A 19,615-nucleotide genomic window follows, 5' to 3' on the forward strand; every position below is an offset into this window, starting at 1 on the left:
TACACTTGCCAAGGGAACAGATTTGTACATCACCCCCAACAACACACAAATGATAAATTGCTAAAACTCTCTGTCTCGCTACAAATATGAGGTTACACCTGTTTTCTACTATAACTCCAAATCGACAGTAGATGGAAACTGTATGGACAATCCCTTATCACTTATGTTGGCAGAGATCCAGTAATCGATCCAATGATTAGCTCATTGAAAACCTATATCCAACAATGTTATTGGTCACCAGTTGTGATGTAAAATAAGTACATACATAAATCACCATTTCTACTATTATCATCGTTATTGTGGTCATCATCTCTTCTACCTCAATCTCTATGCTGACGGAGAAAAATATAACAATGTTCTAAGAGATAGACCACAATGGATTCAGCAAGGTGTGATTAAATTTAATATCCAGACCGCTACTACTAAAGTCACTAGACAAGTGACTATTATATTAGTGAATACTATATTTGTAGTTATTCATACAGTGACCACTATACTAGTAATCATTAATATAATGACCACTAGACTAGTGATCTCTCTTTTAATGGACACAATATTGTGGTCACTGTGTTAATAACTACAAGAATAGTATTCAAGTATAGTGACACTAGTATGGTGATCAACAGTGATGGTCACTATGTTAATAACTTCAAGTATAGTACATATGTATTATATAAGTACAGTGACCATTATTCTAGTAGTCATCATTCCCATGGTGACCACTAATTGAGTGATCATTTGTATAGTTAACACTATACAAGTACAATACTGACTTTCTGGAACCTTTCATAATCTGCTCTAATTTATGAGCAGGAATTTCAAATTCCCACAGCTGCCAAACTAGTTTACTGATGCCTTACTCAGACTAGTAACTTGCACAGTACAGTATTAATAAACAGTACAGTATTAATAAACTTGTATCAAAAGGCGGCGAGCTGGCAGAAACGTTAGCATGCCGGACGAAATGCTTAGCAGTATTTCGTCTGCCGTTACGTTCTGAGTTCAAATTCAGCCGAGGTTGACTTTGCCTTTCATCCTTTCGGAGTCGATAAATTAAGTACCAGTTATGCACTGGGGTTGATGTAATTGACTTAATCCCTTTGTCTGTCCTTGTTTATCCCCTCTATGTTTAGCCCCTTGTGGGCAATAAAGAAATAAGAAATGTTAGCACACTGGGCGAAATGCTTAGTGGTATTTTGTCTGCCGTTACGTTCTGAGTTCAAATTCCGCCAAGGTCGACTTTGCCTTTCATCCTTTTGGGGTCGATAAATTAAGTACCAGTTACGTACTGGGCTCAATCTAACCGACTGGTCCCCTCCCCCAAAATTTCAGGCCTTGTGCCAAGAGGAGAAAAGAATAAACTTGTATCATTTATACTACTGTACAGGTAGCTGTTTTTTGTTTAAGTAAATTTGATGCTTGTTCTGGAAAATTGATGTTGTAACTATACTAGTGAGCATTATGTTAACTATGAGTACAGTACTCAAGTACAGTACAAATATAGTGACTACTAATATGATGGCTGTGAAGGTGCATGGCTCAGTAGTCACATCGAGTTTACAATCAGGAGGTTGTGTGTTTGATTCCTGGGCTCGACTATCTGTTGTGTTCTTGAGTAAGACACTTTATTTCTCATTGCTGCAGTTCATTCAACTGTAGAAATGAGTTGCGACATCACTGGTGCCAAGTTATATCAATCAGCCTTTGCTTCTCCATTCGACAACGTTGGTGGTGTGGAGAGGGGAGACTGATATACATGGGTGACTGCTGGTCTTCCACACACAGCCTTGCCCAGACTTGTACCTCGGAGGAGAACTTTCTCGGTGCAGTTTTATGGTCATGCATGACTGAAGGGAGTCTTTACCCTTTAATATGATGGCCACTCATGGTGACCATCAAATTAATACATGTATAGCACACAAGCATAATATCAGTATAGTGGTCATTAATATAGTGGTCATTAATATAGTGGTCATTAATATAGTGGTCATTAATATAGTGGTCATTAATATAGTGGTCACTATATTCTGGTCTTTATTATCATGACCAAAGATGGTAGGTTGACATTTAGGTTGTGGATTGGCGGAATCATTAAGGAGGCTCTTCACATTCAGAGTTCAAATCCTGTTGAGGTCAACTTTATCTTTCATCCCTCCAAAATCAATAAAATAAACAGTGGTATCAACTACCCCTACCACCTCAAAATTGATGGCCTTGTACCTCAATCAGAAACAATTATTATAGTCATCATCATCGTTTAACGTCCGCCTTCCATGCTAGCATGGGTTGGACGATTTGACTGAAGACTGGTGAACCAGATGGGTACACCAGGCTCCAATCTGATTTGGCAGAGTTTCTACAGCTGGATGCCCTTCCTAACGCCAACCACTCCGAGAGTGTAGTGGGTGCTTTTACGTGCCACCGGCATGATGGCCAGTCAGACGGTACTGGCAATGGCCACGCTTAAAATGGTGTATTTTACATGCCACCTGCACGTGTTCATTAAAAAACTTGTACTCCATTGGTTACGACCAAAAAGGGTTCCAGTTGATCCTATCAACGGAACAGCCTGCTCGTGAAATTAACGTGCAAGTGGCTGAGCACTCCACAGACATGCATACCCTTAATGTAGTTCTCAGGAAATTCAGCACGACACAGAATATGACAAGGCTGGTCCTTTGAAACACAGGCACTAGTCATTTTGCCAGCTGAGTGGACTGGAGCAATGTGAAAATAGAGTGTCTTGCTGAAGGACACACCATGCCACCAGTAATCAAACTCATGATCTTAGGTCACAAACTGAATACCCTAACCACTAAACCATGCACCTATAGTGTCCATGAGAGTAGGGGTCTTTATATTAATGATTGCTAATGTGGTATACGTTAGTTTTGTCTTGAGTCTTAAGGCTCATAAGTGGTTTGCCCAAGAACACAATGTACCACTTGATCCTGGATTCAAAACCTTGATCTTATGATCAAGAGTGTAACACCCTAACCACTAGGCCACTTGCCTTCACTACTGGTGTTGTAGTCACCAGTATTGTGGCTATTCTCAACATTGAGAGTTCCTGAAAATTCCATATAAAAATAAAATATCAGGCAAATACCTTGCTCTGGTTATATGACTCATATATTGCACTCTACTCACCTGAGGTTTACACCCAAATATCAGGAACCCATTGACTGGTTTTCATAGGTTTGTCATGCTGTTTTATTGTTGTTTCTTTTACTGTTTTGACAAAAGGTGTATGTGTGTGTGGGTGTGGGTGTGATGGGGATAATAAAAAGAACAAATTAGCTTTCAGGGAGGAGGATAGTTACTTACATGGTTGATGTTAAAAATTAAGATCAAATGAGTGTGGGACAAAGTATCTTGTAGTATTTGGTTATGTCCATTTATCTACTGATTTTAAATCCTGTTGGTGTTGACTTTGACTTTCATCCTTCTGGAATTGATAAAATAAATGCTAATGCTAGTAGTGGTGGTGGTAGAGGGGACTGGACTCAATTTAATTGACTGTTTCCTTAAACTTTTTGACACCAACCACCTTGACACTGCCCCTAGTTTATGATACAAACTATCTATTTCAACACGATCTTAATTAAAATCTTCCATGAAAATTTTGTACTAATTTATATTCCAAACATCAGCTTAATAATGACAAAGTTATTTTAAGAAATTCTTTCAAAATTAATTGAAACAAAATCATATTTAAATAGAAATTTGGCAACAAAAAGTTTAAAGCTTGTGTTCAAGCATAACCATAGTTCAATGATAAAAACAAACAAATAAATAAATAAATAAATAAATAAAAGCAGAAGAAAAGAAAGGAATGATGTAAAAAAAAAAGTAGTGTTTGCAATAAGTTTTCAATTCCTGGCTTACCCATTTCACTTAACTTGTTTCTTTTACTTTTCCTCTCTGGTTGAGACAGCAGACACCTCTCACTTGCAACATCTATACATTCCCTGGAATGTGACACACACTCCAATCCACCCACCAAACCAGTTTTCGATTATAATTTTATTGTAATTTCCAAAAGGCGGCACTATAATAGATTAGTAAATTCTCAACAAACTCAGTTGTCTGGACCCAGTTTCTGGTGCCGTTTGAAGTTGTTCACATATGTTGGGAGTATTGTTGTTGTTCTTGTTGTAGTTATTATTTAGCCCCAAGACAATAAATTAACAGAATTATTAGGAAGGGCATTGGCGTTAGGAAGGGCATCCAGCTGTAGAAACTCTGCCATATCAATTGGAGCCTGGTGCAGCCATCTGGTTTGCCAGTCCTCAGTCAAATTGTCCAACCCATGCTAGCATGGAAAGCGAACGTTAAACGATGATGATGATGATGATTACACATTGAAGAACATCTTGCAGTATTTATTTTAGTTCTCTGCTCTTTGACTGTATGTAGTAACCAAAACCTTATTTTTCTGATATTGACACAGTTTTATATATCTAATCACCACAGCATCCTTTATTTTTCATATCTAGAGATATATCTAGTTCAGTTACAATGAGTACAGGTTCCAATACTCAATTTATTACATTTCAACGCATATATAAATCTTATGTACTAAGTATAAAATTATTGGTTTCAAATTTCAGCACAAGGCCAGTAAATTTAGGGGAAGGGGTAAATTGATCACATCGCATCTAGTGCTCAACTGGTACTTATTTTATCAACCCTGAAAAGCTGAAAGGCAAAGTGGACCTCAGCAGAATTTGAACTCTGGAAATGCCACTAAGCATTTTGCCTAGAATACTAATGATTCTGCTAGCTTTTAGTCTTTACTAGATATAAAATATTAATCCAAATAATATTGGTTTCAAATTTTGGCACAAAGCCAGCAATTTCAGGGGATGGTTTAAGTTCATTATATTGACCCTAGTGATCAATTGGTAGTTATTTTATCAACCTTGAAAGGATGGAAGGCACAATCAACCGTGGCAGAATTTGAATTCAGAACATGAAGATGGATGAAATGCCAGTAAGAATTTTGCCTGGCATGCTAACGATTCTGCCAGCTTGCCCTTATTAAGTATAAAATATTAATCATAACAATATTAATATTACTTAAATAATACCTGATTATATTGACTATGTCACCAGTTATGTCAATGACAGTGTTTTAAAATCAATGTTAAGACCATTGAATATTATAAGTAGTGTTTAGTAAACATTATAATATTGATTTAAAGAAGTATAATAAATATTATTTATTCTCAGTTTTCACTAAACTGTTGATATTTTTAACCAAACAATCCTGCCAAGGTCACCTTTGCCTTTCATCCTTTCAGGCTTCATAAATAAAGTACCAATTGAGGAGGATGGATTGGTGCAATTGTTAGAACATCAGAGTACCTTGTGGTGTCTATCCAGGCTCTTCCTCTTCTGACCACAACACTTGCAGCAACACTGGTGCCAAGTTTTATTAACCCTTGCCTCTTTCCTTTGACAACATGAGTTGTATGGAGACTTGCATGCATAGACAACTTCTGATCTTTCATAACATGTTAGCATTGAAACTGGCCATATCAGACCCAAATACTCTGCATGTTTTATGTGCAAACCAGTCAGATCCAGTGTCTCACACCAAACCTCCGATGTCATTCTAAAAATGAACAATCATATCATCAAAATATCGAAGCTTTGAGATAATGCATGATTAATTCAAAATAATGTGATTAATAAGCATTACATTTGACAAAGTAATCTGAATACTAAAGAGATAAGCAGTCTTGTCCAGGCTTGCACCTTGGCATTAAACTTCCCAGATCCATGGTTTTGTGAGACATGCAGAAGGCTCCAGATATTTAACCCAAAGGCATTCCAACAAAACCATCCAGTCCCATCTATTTTTTATACATAGTGTACTGTTGACTGTTATTTCTTGAAGGTCAAGTACCTAGAATGACATGCTATTGTTGACTTATAAGAATATTTTTAGTGAAGGTCATAGGCGGCGAACTGGCAGAATCGTTAGCACGCCGGGCGAAATGCTTAGCGGTATTTCGTCTGCCACTGTGTTCTGAGTTCAAATTCCGCCGAGGTCGACTTTGCCTTTCATCCTTTCGGGGTCGATGAATTAAGTACCAGTTACGCACTGGGGTCGATATAATCGACTTAATCCGTTTGTCTGTTCTTGTTTGTCCCCTCTGTGTGTAGTCCCTTGTGGGCAGTAAAGAAATCATCATCATCATCATCATCGTTTAACGTCCGCTTTCCATGCTAGCATGGGTTGGACGATTTGACTGAGGACTGGTGAAACCGGATGGCAACACCAGGCTCCAGTCTAATTTGGCAGAGTTTCTACAGCTGGATGCCCTTCCTAATGCCAACCACTCAGAGAGTGTAGTGGGTACTTTTACGTGTCACCCGCACGAAAACGGCCACGCTCGAAATGGTGTCTTTTATGTGCCACCCGCACAAGCCAGTCCAGGGGCACTGGCAACGATCTCACTCGAAAATCCTACGGGAGCCAGTCAGGCGGTACTGGCAACGGCCACGCTCAAAATGGTGCATCTCATGTGCCACCCGCACAAGAGCCAGTCCAGGGGCACTGGCAACGATCTTACTTGGCTTGCCGGGTCTTCTCACGCACAACACATTTCCAAAGGTCTCGGTCAGTAGTCATAGCCTCGGTGAGGCCCAATGTACGAAGGTCTTGCCTCACCACCTCAGCCCAGGTCTTCCTGGGCCTACCTCTTCCACGGGTTCCCTCAACTGTTAGGGTGTGGCACTTTTTCACGCAGCTATCCTCATCCATTCTCACCACATGTCCATACCAGCGCAATCGTCTCTCTTGCACACCACAACTGATGCTTCTAATGTTCAGCTTTTCTCTCAAGATACTTACACTCTGACGGGTATTCACATTGACATTACACATCCAACGGAGCATACTGGCTTCATTCCTTGTGAGCTTACGTATGTCCTCAGCAGTTACAGCCCATGTTTCACTGCCATGTAGCATGGCTGTTCGTACGCATGCGTCATACAGTCTGCCTTTTACTCTGAGTGAGAGTCCCTTTGTCGCCAGCAGGGGTAAGAGCTCTCTAAACTTGGCCCAGGCTATTCTTATTCTAGCAGCTACACTTTCAGCGCACCCACCCCCACTACTGACTTGGTCGCCCAGATAGCGGAAGCTATCGACTACCTCTAGTTTTTCACCCTGGAATGAGATAGAAGTTGTTTCCTGTTTGTTTACAGTCTTTATTGCACCTGAACATCTGCCACAAACAAATAGGTGTAACAAATTCTCATTTTCTCACAGTTACAAATGGGACTTTGTTCTTATGTAAGAAAGTATTATTGTTAATTAATGAGGGAGGAATACTAATGCAGTGACAAGGTTGTGTCAAGGTTATTCTGCAATCTGGTTTCAATTCCCTGTTGGTACAATGTTTCACTTATGTTATTGATTCCTTGCAGAAGACATTGGTTCCTTCCAAATTCCTCATTTCTCTTAATAAACATCATCATCTTGGATTTGCAATTGGTGTAGGTCACTGGTTCCCAAAGTGGATGGTACTTCCCCGTTGGGGGCGGTGGAGAGATCCAAGGTGGAGGTGCATTGAAGAAAAGTGGGGTGATAATGGGATGACCAAAAAGGGGTGATGGATATAAAAAAGCTCCAAAATAACAGGTTAATTAGGTTAAGATTTATTTGTGAAATACAGTTGTTTTGAATTTGCTGTAGAAAGTGGTCTGTGTTTGTGGTAGTAAGTGGGGTGGGTGGGTGCTAAGAATGTGGCCTGGGTGTCAAGTGGGTGGCAGCCTGGAAAAGTTTGCGAACCACTGGTGTAGGTGGTAGAGACCTGTATGAAATACTTTGCTATGTCGTCTTGCATTTATGGGTTCAAATCCTGCTCTTGATGACTCTTGCCTACCTTGAAGTATCGATCACATATTACTGGTAACATGGAGGACTGGGATTCAATCTAATGCATCCCCTCTCCCGCTTCCTTTACAAAAGTGACCTAAAGTTTTTCTGTATAAGAAATTGTTTCATCCTTACCAAAACTGTTCACACCACTATCATCAACTGGGTCATCACCATTAGTACCTCATCGCTATTACCATCGTCTCTACTACCATTATCGTCATCATCATTACTAACCACTCTCACTATTACCCTCACCCCTGCCATACCATCACCACACTCACTGCATCACCACCATCCTTATTACCATCACACTCACCATCATCACTATCATTATCTTATCACAACCACCATGATCACTGCCACCTCTGCTACTAACATTATCACCACTACTATTATCACTCTCTTCACCACTATTTCTACTGCCATGACCATCTTCCACTACCCAGACCATCTTCCACTAACACCACATCCAACAGTACCATCACCATTATCATCATCACCACAGCTATCATCATACTCATAATGATTTCTAACATATTTCTGGACATAGAATAGATTAATCATATAGATGTGAAGACTCAAGCACTTGACTGTTACTTATCGTGTATCGTCTTTCAAGATGCATGGCTCAGTGGTTAAAGTGTCGGGCTCACAATCATGAGGTAGTGAGTTCGATTCCTGGACCAGACTGTGTGTTGTGTTCTTTACCAGGCTGTTACTCCAGATCACTCAGCTGTAGAAATGAGTTGCAATGTCACTGGTGCATAGCTGTATCAGCCTTTGCCTTTCCCTTGGATAACATTGGTGGCATGGAGTGGGGATGCTGGTATCTATCGGTGACTGCTGGTCTTCTATAAACAACCTTGCTTGGACTTGTGCCTTGGAGGGGAACTTTTTAGATGCAATTCTCTGGTCATTCATGACCAAAGGCAGTCTCCCCCCTTCCCCCTTCCCCCCTCCCCCTTCCCCCTCCCCCCTTTTATCCTTTTATCATCCTTGAAAAGTTGAAAAGCAAAATAATAGTAATAATAATAGCAAAACAACAGCACTTACAAAGGAGACTAAGGGCACTACACTTGCAGCAAAAGACCAAGCTTTGGCCACAAATTGAAGGGTCAAACTTAGAAATGAGCAAATGACTCCAGTATACCAAATCTGAAATAGATTTGAACGAAACTGTTGCCCATATTGTGAATGAATGCTCTCAGCTTGCTCCAAACCAATATATATGTTGTGGTGACATGATGAGGTAGAAAAATTGCTGCATTGGAAAGTTTGTGAAAAGTTGGGGGGTTAAAAAGAGGTAAGATGTGGTATGAACATAAATCACAGAGAGCCGCCAAGTCGGAGCCCTGTAAAATTCCGTGGGATTTCCCAATCTAAACAGACCAGGTGCTTGAGCACAATAAGTGTAATCTGGTGGTAGTGGACAAGGTGAACCACATGTGCTCTATAATTGAAGTTGTGTACCCCTTATACACAGGAACAGTTAAGTAGCAAGGTGCAAAATGTGACATATATGATCCTCTTAAATAGTAGATAGCTCAACTGTGGAAAATTAAAAAGGTGAAGATAGTGTCAATTATTATTGGGGCCTTGGAGACAGTATCTGAAGGTTTTAAGAAGAATATAAAAGAAATGGGTATAGAATGCTCAGTGGAGCGGTTACAAAAATGGTTTGCCTCCTTCACACAGCTAGAATCATCAGCAAAGTAGTTAGATAGTTGAAGAGAACAGACAGCAAGCTAATTACTCATGGAAGACTGTAGGAGTTCCAACCAAACCAAAGTTAAAATAACAACAACAACAACAACAACAATAATAATAAAGGATGAACCTGAGTCAAATCAATGATGATAATAATCCTTTCTACTATAGGCACAAAGCCAGCAATTTTGGTGGGGTGGACAAGTCAATTACATTGATCCCAGTGAAGTAACTGATATTTATTTTATCAACCCACAAAGGATGAAAGACAAAGCTGACCTTGGTAGAATTTGAACTCCGAACCTAAAGACAGATGAAATACTGCCAAGCATTTTGTCTGGCTCACTAATGAAGCTACCAGCTTGCCACCTTAATTAAAATAGTAATAATAATAATAATAATAATAATAATAATAATAATAATAATAATAATAATAATAATAATAATAATAATAATAATAATAATAATAACAACAACAACAATAACAATAATAATAACAACAACAGTTATCTAATCCTCACTGCTCAACATCATCACAATGTTTGCAGACAATGTTGCTGTAAAACTTGTCATTTATAAAACATCAGAAACAGTTTTTGTTTGGTGGATGAATGACAACACAGGTGTCAATTATAAAAGAGAAATAATTAAAAATAACAAGATATAAATAAATAGCTAAGTAAATAAATAATAGCAGATTAATATAAGTGGTTAGACCAGTTTAGTTTCAAACAGTAGTAAATCTCTCCCCGCTACTTCATCACCTCCCCTCTGAAACACAAACAAAAAAAGAAATCAATCTATTACCAACAATGCATTCTGTTGTGTGTGTGTGTGTGTGTGTGTGTGTGTGTGTGTGAGAGAGAGAGAGAGAGAGAGAGAGAGAGAGAGAGAGAGACTTAACAATGGTATGACAGGGGGTTGGGGTGGTGTTAGTGGAGGGGAAGTGGTGGTACAGACAGTGAGATGGAAGTGGTGATCTGTTTAAGATAAGCCATACAGACCTTATTGAAGCGGTACATTCTGAAAATGACATGGTGTTTGCAGAGGACAATTTCTTTCATTTTGAGCACATCACTTCTTTTTTGTTTATATTATTATTATTTTACTTTCCTTTTTGCAATCCTTCTTCATCTCCCCTGTCTATCTTTAGTGAGGTATGAACTGAACCTTAATGAGTGCTCCCAACTGAGAACCATACTTAAGGCCTCTTCCACTCTTAGCTTACAAAGATATATCCCTTTATGTAATGTTTAAAGCAGTGGTTCTCAACCATTTCTTACTTATGAACCCCTTGTTTACTATTTTATTTTGGGGGACCCCACAAAGCCATATGATGTTTAAAAACTAGGTTTACTGACACTTCTTTGAAAATTCCTATTTTGTTATTCGCTCATTCATTTGTATAGGTTGCACTATGTAAAATGCTAGAGAAAGAAATCTAGCTGTTTCTTGCTGTACAGACATTTAAATAAAAACTTTTCATGGGTATTAAAATACTGCTGCAGATCCCTAATAAATGAAAACTTCTTATGGACCCTTAAAATGCTACTGTGGATCCCCAATTTACTATTTTGCTAGCGTGGACCTTGCAAAATCTCATATGGACCTTTGGTGATCATATGTACCCTGATTGAGTACCACTGGTTTAAAGGGACAAAATCCCTGAATAAAAATTGGCTTGACTGGAAGAATCTGTTTTGCAATCCTTTTCTATGGCATTCCAACTGCATGTTTATAGTACTGGAACTGTGACTTCTCAATATAGAAAAGTTGCAGCTCATCCTGGAGAGACTCCCTGTTCTCTTGAGCTATGCATCCTTTTGAGTAGCATCACTGCAGAGATCCTTTGGACGAATCCTATTTCATCTGGTTGTATTCCTGAGTGTACTCTTTCAGTCATTACTCAACAAAGGTGAGGATAGGGCAAGGCATGAAAACTGATTTGAAGATAACAAGTATCAACCTTTCCTTTTCTGAAGACCAAATGCTGAAGCTGGTGCATTACTGTATCAGCACATCAAATTCAGACTCCTACCTCCCATCACTTGTGAATATGGCCTCAAGATACTTAAACTCCTCCACTTGCCTCGCAAGTTTGTGAGTGAGGAAGGAATAGATTGTGTCTCTTCCAGAGGAAGAGTAATAAGATATATCTCTGTCTATACACCTATATGCGTCTCTTTCTCTCTCTTTCTATCTATCTTCTTATCTACCTACCTTTCTTCTTTGCTTTCTTCCCACTTCTCTCATTAAAGTTCTGTTTAACCTCATCAGATTTCAAAGTGTATTCTGCTTGTATAGGACCTTCTAAGGATAGGTGGATTTAGTATATAATAAGAGGGGACCTTTCCAGTATTGAAATATAACAATTAAGGTTAGTAAGCAAAACTGCTACTTACTTTAGAATATTGAAATTTATATATATTTAAATAAAGAGAAAGAGGTGGAGAAGAGGGAGTAGAGGGAGTAGTTGTGAATGGAGGTAGGAAGGTTGTTTATTTATTATTTTTGATAGGCAATTATGAAAGAAATGCAGAAATTGTGGCAGTAAGTTGTTCAAGCCCAGCAAAATAGTTGATGAGTCCTTGAAACATCAGTGAAAAATTTGTTATTTGATAGACAATTTGTAAAGGATGTCGATTATGTGAAGGTGTGAAGAAACAGTGCTAGAAGTACTGCAAAACATTTTATCTGAAGTGCTAATGACTCTGTCAATCCATTGCTCATTATTATTATTATTATTATTATTATTATTATTATTGTTGTTGTTGTTATTAATACCTCTTTTTTACCCCTCACATCACAACTTAATCCAGTATAGATAAAGTTTAAAAAAAATATTATATAAAAAGTGAAAGTAGAAATCTCAACTAATGATGATAATGACAACAATACTCCTCCTCCTCCTCACCACCACCACCACCACTGTCATCATCATCAACTTCATCATCAGTACTGCTTTAATCATTCAGATCATCAAATTACTTGAAAAGTAAACAGATGCTGACACACAAATGTTACATAATAATCTTTCTTGTAAGAGCCGCAACATTCTCTTCTCAGTAGTAACCCTGACTCTGTTACAACATTCCATTCATCTCCCCCCTCTCCAACCCTCAGGCAAACAGCATTGCTGCTGTTACTACATATAACATTGTATGTTCATATGTTTACAAATATTTGCCTTTCACAGTTATTTTCTTAGTGTAAATTCCTTGGCCAGCTGAATAGGAACTTTACCATTCCTGTAGAAATTCCGTTTGTAGAAACCAGGATCAGAATGATGTAATTTATGTTGTTTAGTCCCAGAATAGCCCTGACTGAGCAGACTTATCATCAAAGACATTCTAGTTATGCCCATTCTGTCTTTCTCTTGGCTATTGTTGTATATCCAGAATACAGTATATCCTATGTGTCTCTTCAAACTATCAAGGCTAAAATGCAATCTAAGGGAAAACTGGCTTTTGTGTATGTCTTGTGGTCTAATAGAGCTTCTTTCAATACTGTCTTCATGACTAGTCTTGTTATGAAGAAGAACACTGATACCTGTTAAGATTTTTGATAAACAAAATATTTATTCTTTTTGTAAACAAAGAAAAATGTTGTCATTACTATGAAAGTTTGAATATTATTGTTCTTAGATTGGTGTGATTGTAACAAAGGTCAAAACGTTAGCTGGTCCTTGTGTTATTGTTGCTGTTCATTCATTGTGGTTAGCTGCTGGTCATGCTACTGTCTTCTGTTGTCCACCATCTGTCTAAGTAGCTAAGGTGCGCTGAATATATAGTTGATGGTTAGGCTCAGACAGAAGCATGCCAAAAGATGAAATTGTTGTTGGAACTAGTTCCGTGCAAAGTCTTGATTGGTCAGAATTTTTTCACTTGTTGTGGGTAATGTTCTTGTGAACTGCAAGAACATTGGATGACTAATTGCAGTTCCATGTGATACTGTGTCTTTTTATAACCAGAAGCACATGTGAGGGATTGAATCAAAGCTTATTATTAATGCCTGCAACAAAAGGGTGCATAAGGATGGTTAGTTATACTCTTTTTACTCTTTTACTTGTTTCAGTCATTTGACTGTGGCCATGCTGGAGTACCGCTTTTAGTTGAGCAAATCGATCCCAGGACATATTCTTTGGAAGCCTAGTACTTATTCTATCGGTCTCTTTTGCTGAACCGCTAAGTTACGGGGATGTAAACACACCAGCATCGGTTGTCAAGTGATGTTGGGGGGACAAACACAGACACACAAACACATATATATATACATATACATATATACGATGGGCTTCTTTCAGTTTCTGTCTACCAAATCTACTCACAAGGCTTTGGTTGGCCCGAGGCTATAGTAGAAGACACTTGCCCAAGGTGCCACGCAGTGGGACTGAACCCGGAACCATGTGGTTGGTAAGCAAGCTATTTACCACGCAGCCACTCCTACGCCTATAGTACTGAAACCACTTAATATTTTTTGGTAGAAGCTAAATGTAGTAGGTAGTTGAATGAAAAATCAGAATAAGTGAAGAAGAGATGTTATGCAGTGGTAGGAAATGATCTTTGATTTGTATTCCCAGTTATATCATTTGGTAAGTCACTGAATTTTTGAATTTATTAATTAATACCGTTCCGCATTCATCTCATATTCCTTTCAATAATTTTAAAAAGTTCATTTAAAAAAAAAATTTTTGTCTAATTTTATATGCCACTGGCAGTATTTACCTAGTTTCAGAAATTCAAATATTAGGTTGAATATTTTGAAACACACTTTTGTGTCTATTTTTTTATCTGGAGATATTGAGAAAAGGTTATTGCTGTTGTTTTCAGGCAAAGTATATCTTGGACTACATTATCCATTGTGTTCTTTCATGTTTAAAACAGTAGGTTGTGATTTTGCTTGGCGATTTGGCTCTTATTTCTGATACATCAAATGAGTGCATAGCCGCTTTCCCTCATTGACCCTCTTTAGAATTATGATTGTGTATCTAGAAGCACTTTCAGGAAGATAGTACTGTAAAAAGTTGATAGTTGCAATAGAGACATTAGTCTTTCTCTATCACCTTTCAACATAATTATATATGAAGAAATAGTAGAACAATTAACAACATTATAAAAATAAGTTTTATTTTTGGTGATGCTTGGTTTTACAAATCCTGTGTCATTCAGCTTTGCAACCGCTGATTAAGTTGTAATCGGTATTGGAAGATTAAGAGATTCCTTGATGCATGCCAGAGGAGCAAATAGCTATCATATCGATAGCATCGTGGTGAAGAGTGCTTCGTGGAGGAGCGAGTTGTTGTCATGTCGAAGGTCTCTCGCTCAACTGACTTACAAAGTGAAACAAACTCTTTAAGTACTAGTTTTACTACGCATGCGCACTCGAGGGGCTTCCGGAAAGCAAGTCCCTTGCACATGTGCAGATAGTACTTCCTCAATGGCGGCTATAATTTCACGCCACTACAGTACCTATGGAAACAACGCTTTCCTTTTTGTCAGAATCAAATGCATGAAGTTTAAGTTATGGTCAAGTTACTAGTAGTTCAGTCATTCTGTCAGTTCATACATAAGCTGGAGAGGAAGAAATAGAAACAAAGAAATACCCTTGAGTTTCTCTCTGTCTCCACACACACACACACACACACACACACTTTACGACGTAGTATGAGGTGGAAGAACTGTTGATCAGTAAATTGGTAGATTTGTCAACGGAAAAGTTCACCTTAGAACAGTGTTAAAATAGAAAGTCTATTTGTATAGACAATGCAATCCAATTATCTGGTCGTCTTTTTTTTTTCTGTCTAGTAATTTTATTACTACTTCTTGCCAGTAGATTAGTTTCTAGAGACAGTTAGACACCATAACTCTTAACCTTTGCTTCTCTTTATAAATAGGATTTAAAAAATATTTATTTTCAGTTAATGTTGCTGTTAGTTTTAATAATTTTGAACATGAGCGTGACAGCATACATTTCAGGTGTAGGGCGGGGGTGTTTTAGCTGGTTATATCAACTCGGACTGGCACTATTTTTTGTCAATCCCCGAACAGATAATAGTGAAAGATGGCTCCAGCTTGAACTCCAGACATAGAGAGATGTAACTAAATATTACGAGGCATTTTACTTACTGTTTTATTGATTCTGTCATTCATATGAGTAAATAATGATTTCTAACATATTTTGGGAGAGTGGTAAGGTCAATTTATATTAATTTCTAACAGAAGCACAAGTTAACATATTGTAGAGGAAAACACAATTGATTATATTACCTCTAGTACTTCACTAGTACTCATTAGCTTCTACATTAGCTAGTAATAGCACAAGTTAACATATTGTAGAGGAAAACACAATTGATTATATTACCTCTAGTACTTCACTAGTACTCATTAGCTTCTACATTAGCTAGTAATAGCAGCCAAATTTCCCTCAAATCACAATCTGTTGTTAAGACAACAGGACTCAATGGATAATGTAGTCCCAGGTACACTATGTCGGAGAAAAAAAATTGAAGACAAGAGGGTTCCATAAAATACATCAACAACAACTCCCAGAAGGATGGAAAGCAATGTCCTTTTAGGTAGGATTTGAACTCAAAACAAAGAGGCAACTAAATAGCACAAGGTATTTTTTTCCATTGCTCTAATATTGGTTTCAAATTCTGGCATAAGGCCAGTAATTGTTAGGGTGGGTGCAAGTTGATTATATTGACCTCAGTGCCAACTGGTACGTATCTTATTGACCCTGAAAAAATGCAAGGCAAAGTTGACCCTGGAAGTATTTGAATTCAGAATATAAAGACAAGAAATTCCACTAAGCATTTTTTCTGGCGTGACAATGATTCTGTCAGTTCCTTTCATTGCTCTAATATTATTTACTGAAATTAGACGTATTGACCAGGTATGTTTTGTCTTAAATGTCCTTTGTACCACCTAATATTGCTGGGTATTTTGGGATAAGTATCTTGTGACTGTAGTCACTCATTTAAACAAATGGATTAGTGGGAAAGCTATAATCCTTTGTGTAGCATGTCGGTACTATTAGTACGTGTTACAAAAGCTAAGATTAATAATGTAATAGTGTGTATGGTGGTAGTGGTGACAGTAGCAACAGCAGTAGTGGTGACAGTAACAGCAATGGTGGGAGTAGCAACAGTGGTTGCAGTGGTGGTGGTGGTGGTGGTGGTAGAGAGAGTGAAATGAATGCTAAGTACAGAAACCAATTGTCTTGTAATTGAAATTGTTGTTTTATTGTTGTTAATAGTTAGCCTCCCAGGTTAATCCTGATTATCACCACCCAATCTGTTTTTACAAACAATATGTTCTGGGCTACATTAATTATCCCTTAGTAATTTCCCTTTTTAAGATGGTAGGGTGTGATTTAAGGGAGATTTAACTATTTTGAGCAGGATGAGCAGCCACGTGGAGTTTCAATGTATCTCTGGTTAGTTATGGTTGTACAGTTCTTTAGTACAGAGGTAGAAGATTAACCCTTTAGCATAAAGACTACTTTGTCAAATGCATTGATACTGACAAGGCTATGAGCTGTGCCAGATTCCACAGTCTGTTTTATCTCAGTTTCTACAGCTGGATGCCCTTCTTAATGCCAACCACTTTACAGTGTAATGGGTGCATTTTATGTGGCACCATCACCAGTGCTTTTTACATGGCACTGGCACCAGTTTGTTTTACCTGGCATCAGCATCATTGCCATTCATGGGCAAGCATTACCAAAGTAGTTGCAGGATACCAATTTTGTTCTGTTCTGTTGTGGTGGGTGGGTTGTCTAATATCTAACAGAAGGAAAAGTTAAACCAAGCAACTGGTTTTGGTAGTTGCAGTATTGGTGTTAGCAGTGGTGGCTAGTGTAGTTGGGTGTTGAGAGTAGACACTTAATACTAGCAAGTTTGGACATTTTGTGGCTTAAACCTTCTCTTGACCAGATTTTCTCTCTCTCTCCTCTTTGTTCCTCTCAGCAGTCTACAGTGTATATGAACTCAGGGTCCATGATCTAGTAGCCTAATACATTATCTTTTGCAGTATATTACAACTGTTAAATAAACTCATTCAATGTCATTCTTTTGTACAAAACAATGGTTGAGATAACATACAATAAAGTGAATGCTTAAATATCAATTTAGTTTCATCTCTGCATTTCTAGTAAAAATACAACTAGAATTGATAAAATCAAACTCAGTAATTTACTGGAATCAATTCATTTGACACTACAATCTCCATCTGTTTCTCTCCCCTTTAGACAACCTGTTCTTATATGCAGTCAAACAACTTAATACCTATAATGCTAATTCAGTCAGAACAAAAGTATTCATTAACACTGGGGCTAGTGATGGTTTGTTTGGAGAAAAAGTGTACCCTTAAGCTTCTTCTCTAAGTTTTGATCTGCTTCGGCAAGAGAAGTGGAAAGGACTAATGTTAGTGCCAGTTAATGAAGGATTTAAAAAAAATGAAAGGTTGGTAGTGCAGTGTAGGTCCTTTATTATAACATTATTGTTGGGTCAATAAAATATCATAAAAATAACGGTATCATGCTTAGTCAGGATCCAAGAAAATCAGAGATTCAAGAATATTTAGGAAGAAAAAAAAAAAATGTCCATTAATTCATCACATTATATCTAAATTCACATTAAACTGGAGTACATTAAACAAAGAGGCTGTACTGTGTATATTGCAGAAAAGACATTTTCCCATTCACTAAATGGGAAAATTCTCACCGAGGGATTACTGTGTCCTCAGCAATATGGATCATGAAATATAAGTTATGGTCCCAGAAATTGGTGAGGTATTGATCAATTCCAAGACTATAACATAACAGACCTCTTCTGCTATTTTAACATCATATCTCACTCTGATCATTCAGTCACTTGTTTGTTTAAAATTCTATTGATACATTGCTGGGATGAATAATGTTTGGATTATTGATAGTATTAGGGTAAGTGTGGATGTTGGATTGTTTGATAATGTTTGCACTTCATTTGATCAGGATTATCTCTAGATTCTTGTATAGAAGTCATAGTGTGTTGTAGTGCAGACTTTTGTTTAGAGATACGTGTCCTGTCAGTCTATGGCAGGATTCGAACTTGGTACAACTTATCATCAAACCACTTATCAATTGTACCACTGTGAGTTGCACATCCTACAAGTCTTAATGGTGTTTGTTTTTTTTTTCTTACACCTTGCCAGAGTTAATAAAATATGAATCACTCAAATACTGAAGTTGATTAAATTGAACCCAATACTTTGCTGGTACTTTATCTTATTGAACTTGGAAGGATGAAAGGTATTTTGTTGACACAGTTTGAACTAAGAACATAAAGAGACATAAGTATATATGACATCTAGCTTTTCAATATGATACTATGAAACTAATGCTAAGTGCCAGACTCTCAGGGTTTTGGAAGCACTTAAAAGAAAATGATTTGTTGAGATGAAAAAAATTGTGTTTTTTGTAATAATGATGATTTACTTTACTTAAATTAACTATTTTTTTAAACTATTATTAATTCTTGTTTTTTCTTTTCCTTTTACAGGAAGGTACGACGCCTTTAATATTAGCGTCAGCAAATAACCATTTAGAATGTGTACGGGAGTTGCTGCGACAAGGAGCAGATCCTCAGGCCAGACGACTGGTGAGCATTTTGAGTTCTTATAAATCAGATTTGTACAGACAGCTGCTGTAATTCAAAGAGCCTCGTCTTGTCACATTGAGTGTGCTTCAAATTATATTAAAAATACATGAGTCTGTGGAATACTCAGCTACTTAAATAGTAATGATTTCTTACATAGGTGCAGGTGTGGCTATGTTTGCTACCTAACCACATGGTTGTATGGTACCTTGGGCAAGTGTCTTCTATTATAACCCCAGATTGACCAAAGACTTGTGAGTAAATTTGGTAGACTCAAGCTGAAAGAGGCCAGGAGTGTGCGTGTGTGTGTGTGTATTACTGACTCCTTGCTTTGACATCATGTAATAAGTTGTAAGCAAGTGTCACCGTCATGCAAA

General features: G+C 37.7%; 1 protein-coding gene across 4 annotated transcripts in view; it reads left to right on the top strand.

Annotated features, from left to right (window-relative positions):
- The window catches only part of LOC106876194 (uncharacterized), a 149,952-nt gene that overhangs the window by 74,333 nt on the left and 56,004 nt on the right, over positions 1-19,615 (top strand). For all 4 annotated transcript variants that reach the window (XM_014924635.3, XM_089357233.1, XM_089357236.1 and 1 more), the window contains one exon: positions 19,143-19,241. In XM_014924635.3, the coding sequence (XP_014780121.1) occupies positions 19,143-19,241 (99 nt within the window). The remainder of the gene's footprint in view (positions 1-19,142; positions 19,242-19,615) is intronic.

This window comes from Octopus bimaculoides, chromosome 9 (genome assembly GCF_046866305.1).
Source record: "Octopus bimaculoides isolate indiv1 chromosome 9, ASM4686630v1, whole genome shotgun sequence".
In the NCBI taxonomy this organism is placed as follows: domain Eukaryota; kingdom Metazoa; phylum Mollusca; class Cephalopoda; order Octopoda; family Octopodidae; genus Octopus; species Octopus bimaculoides.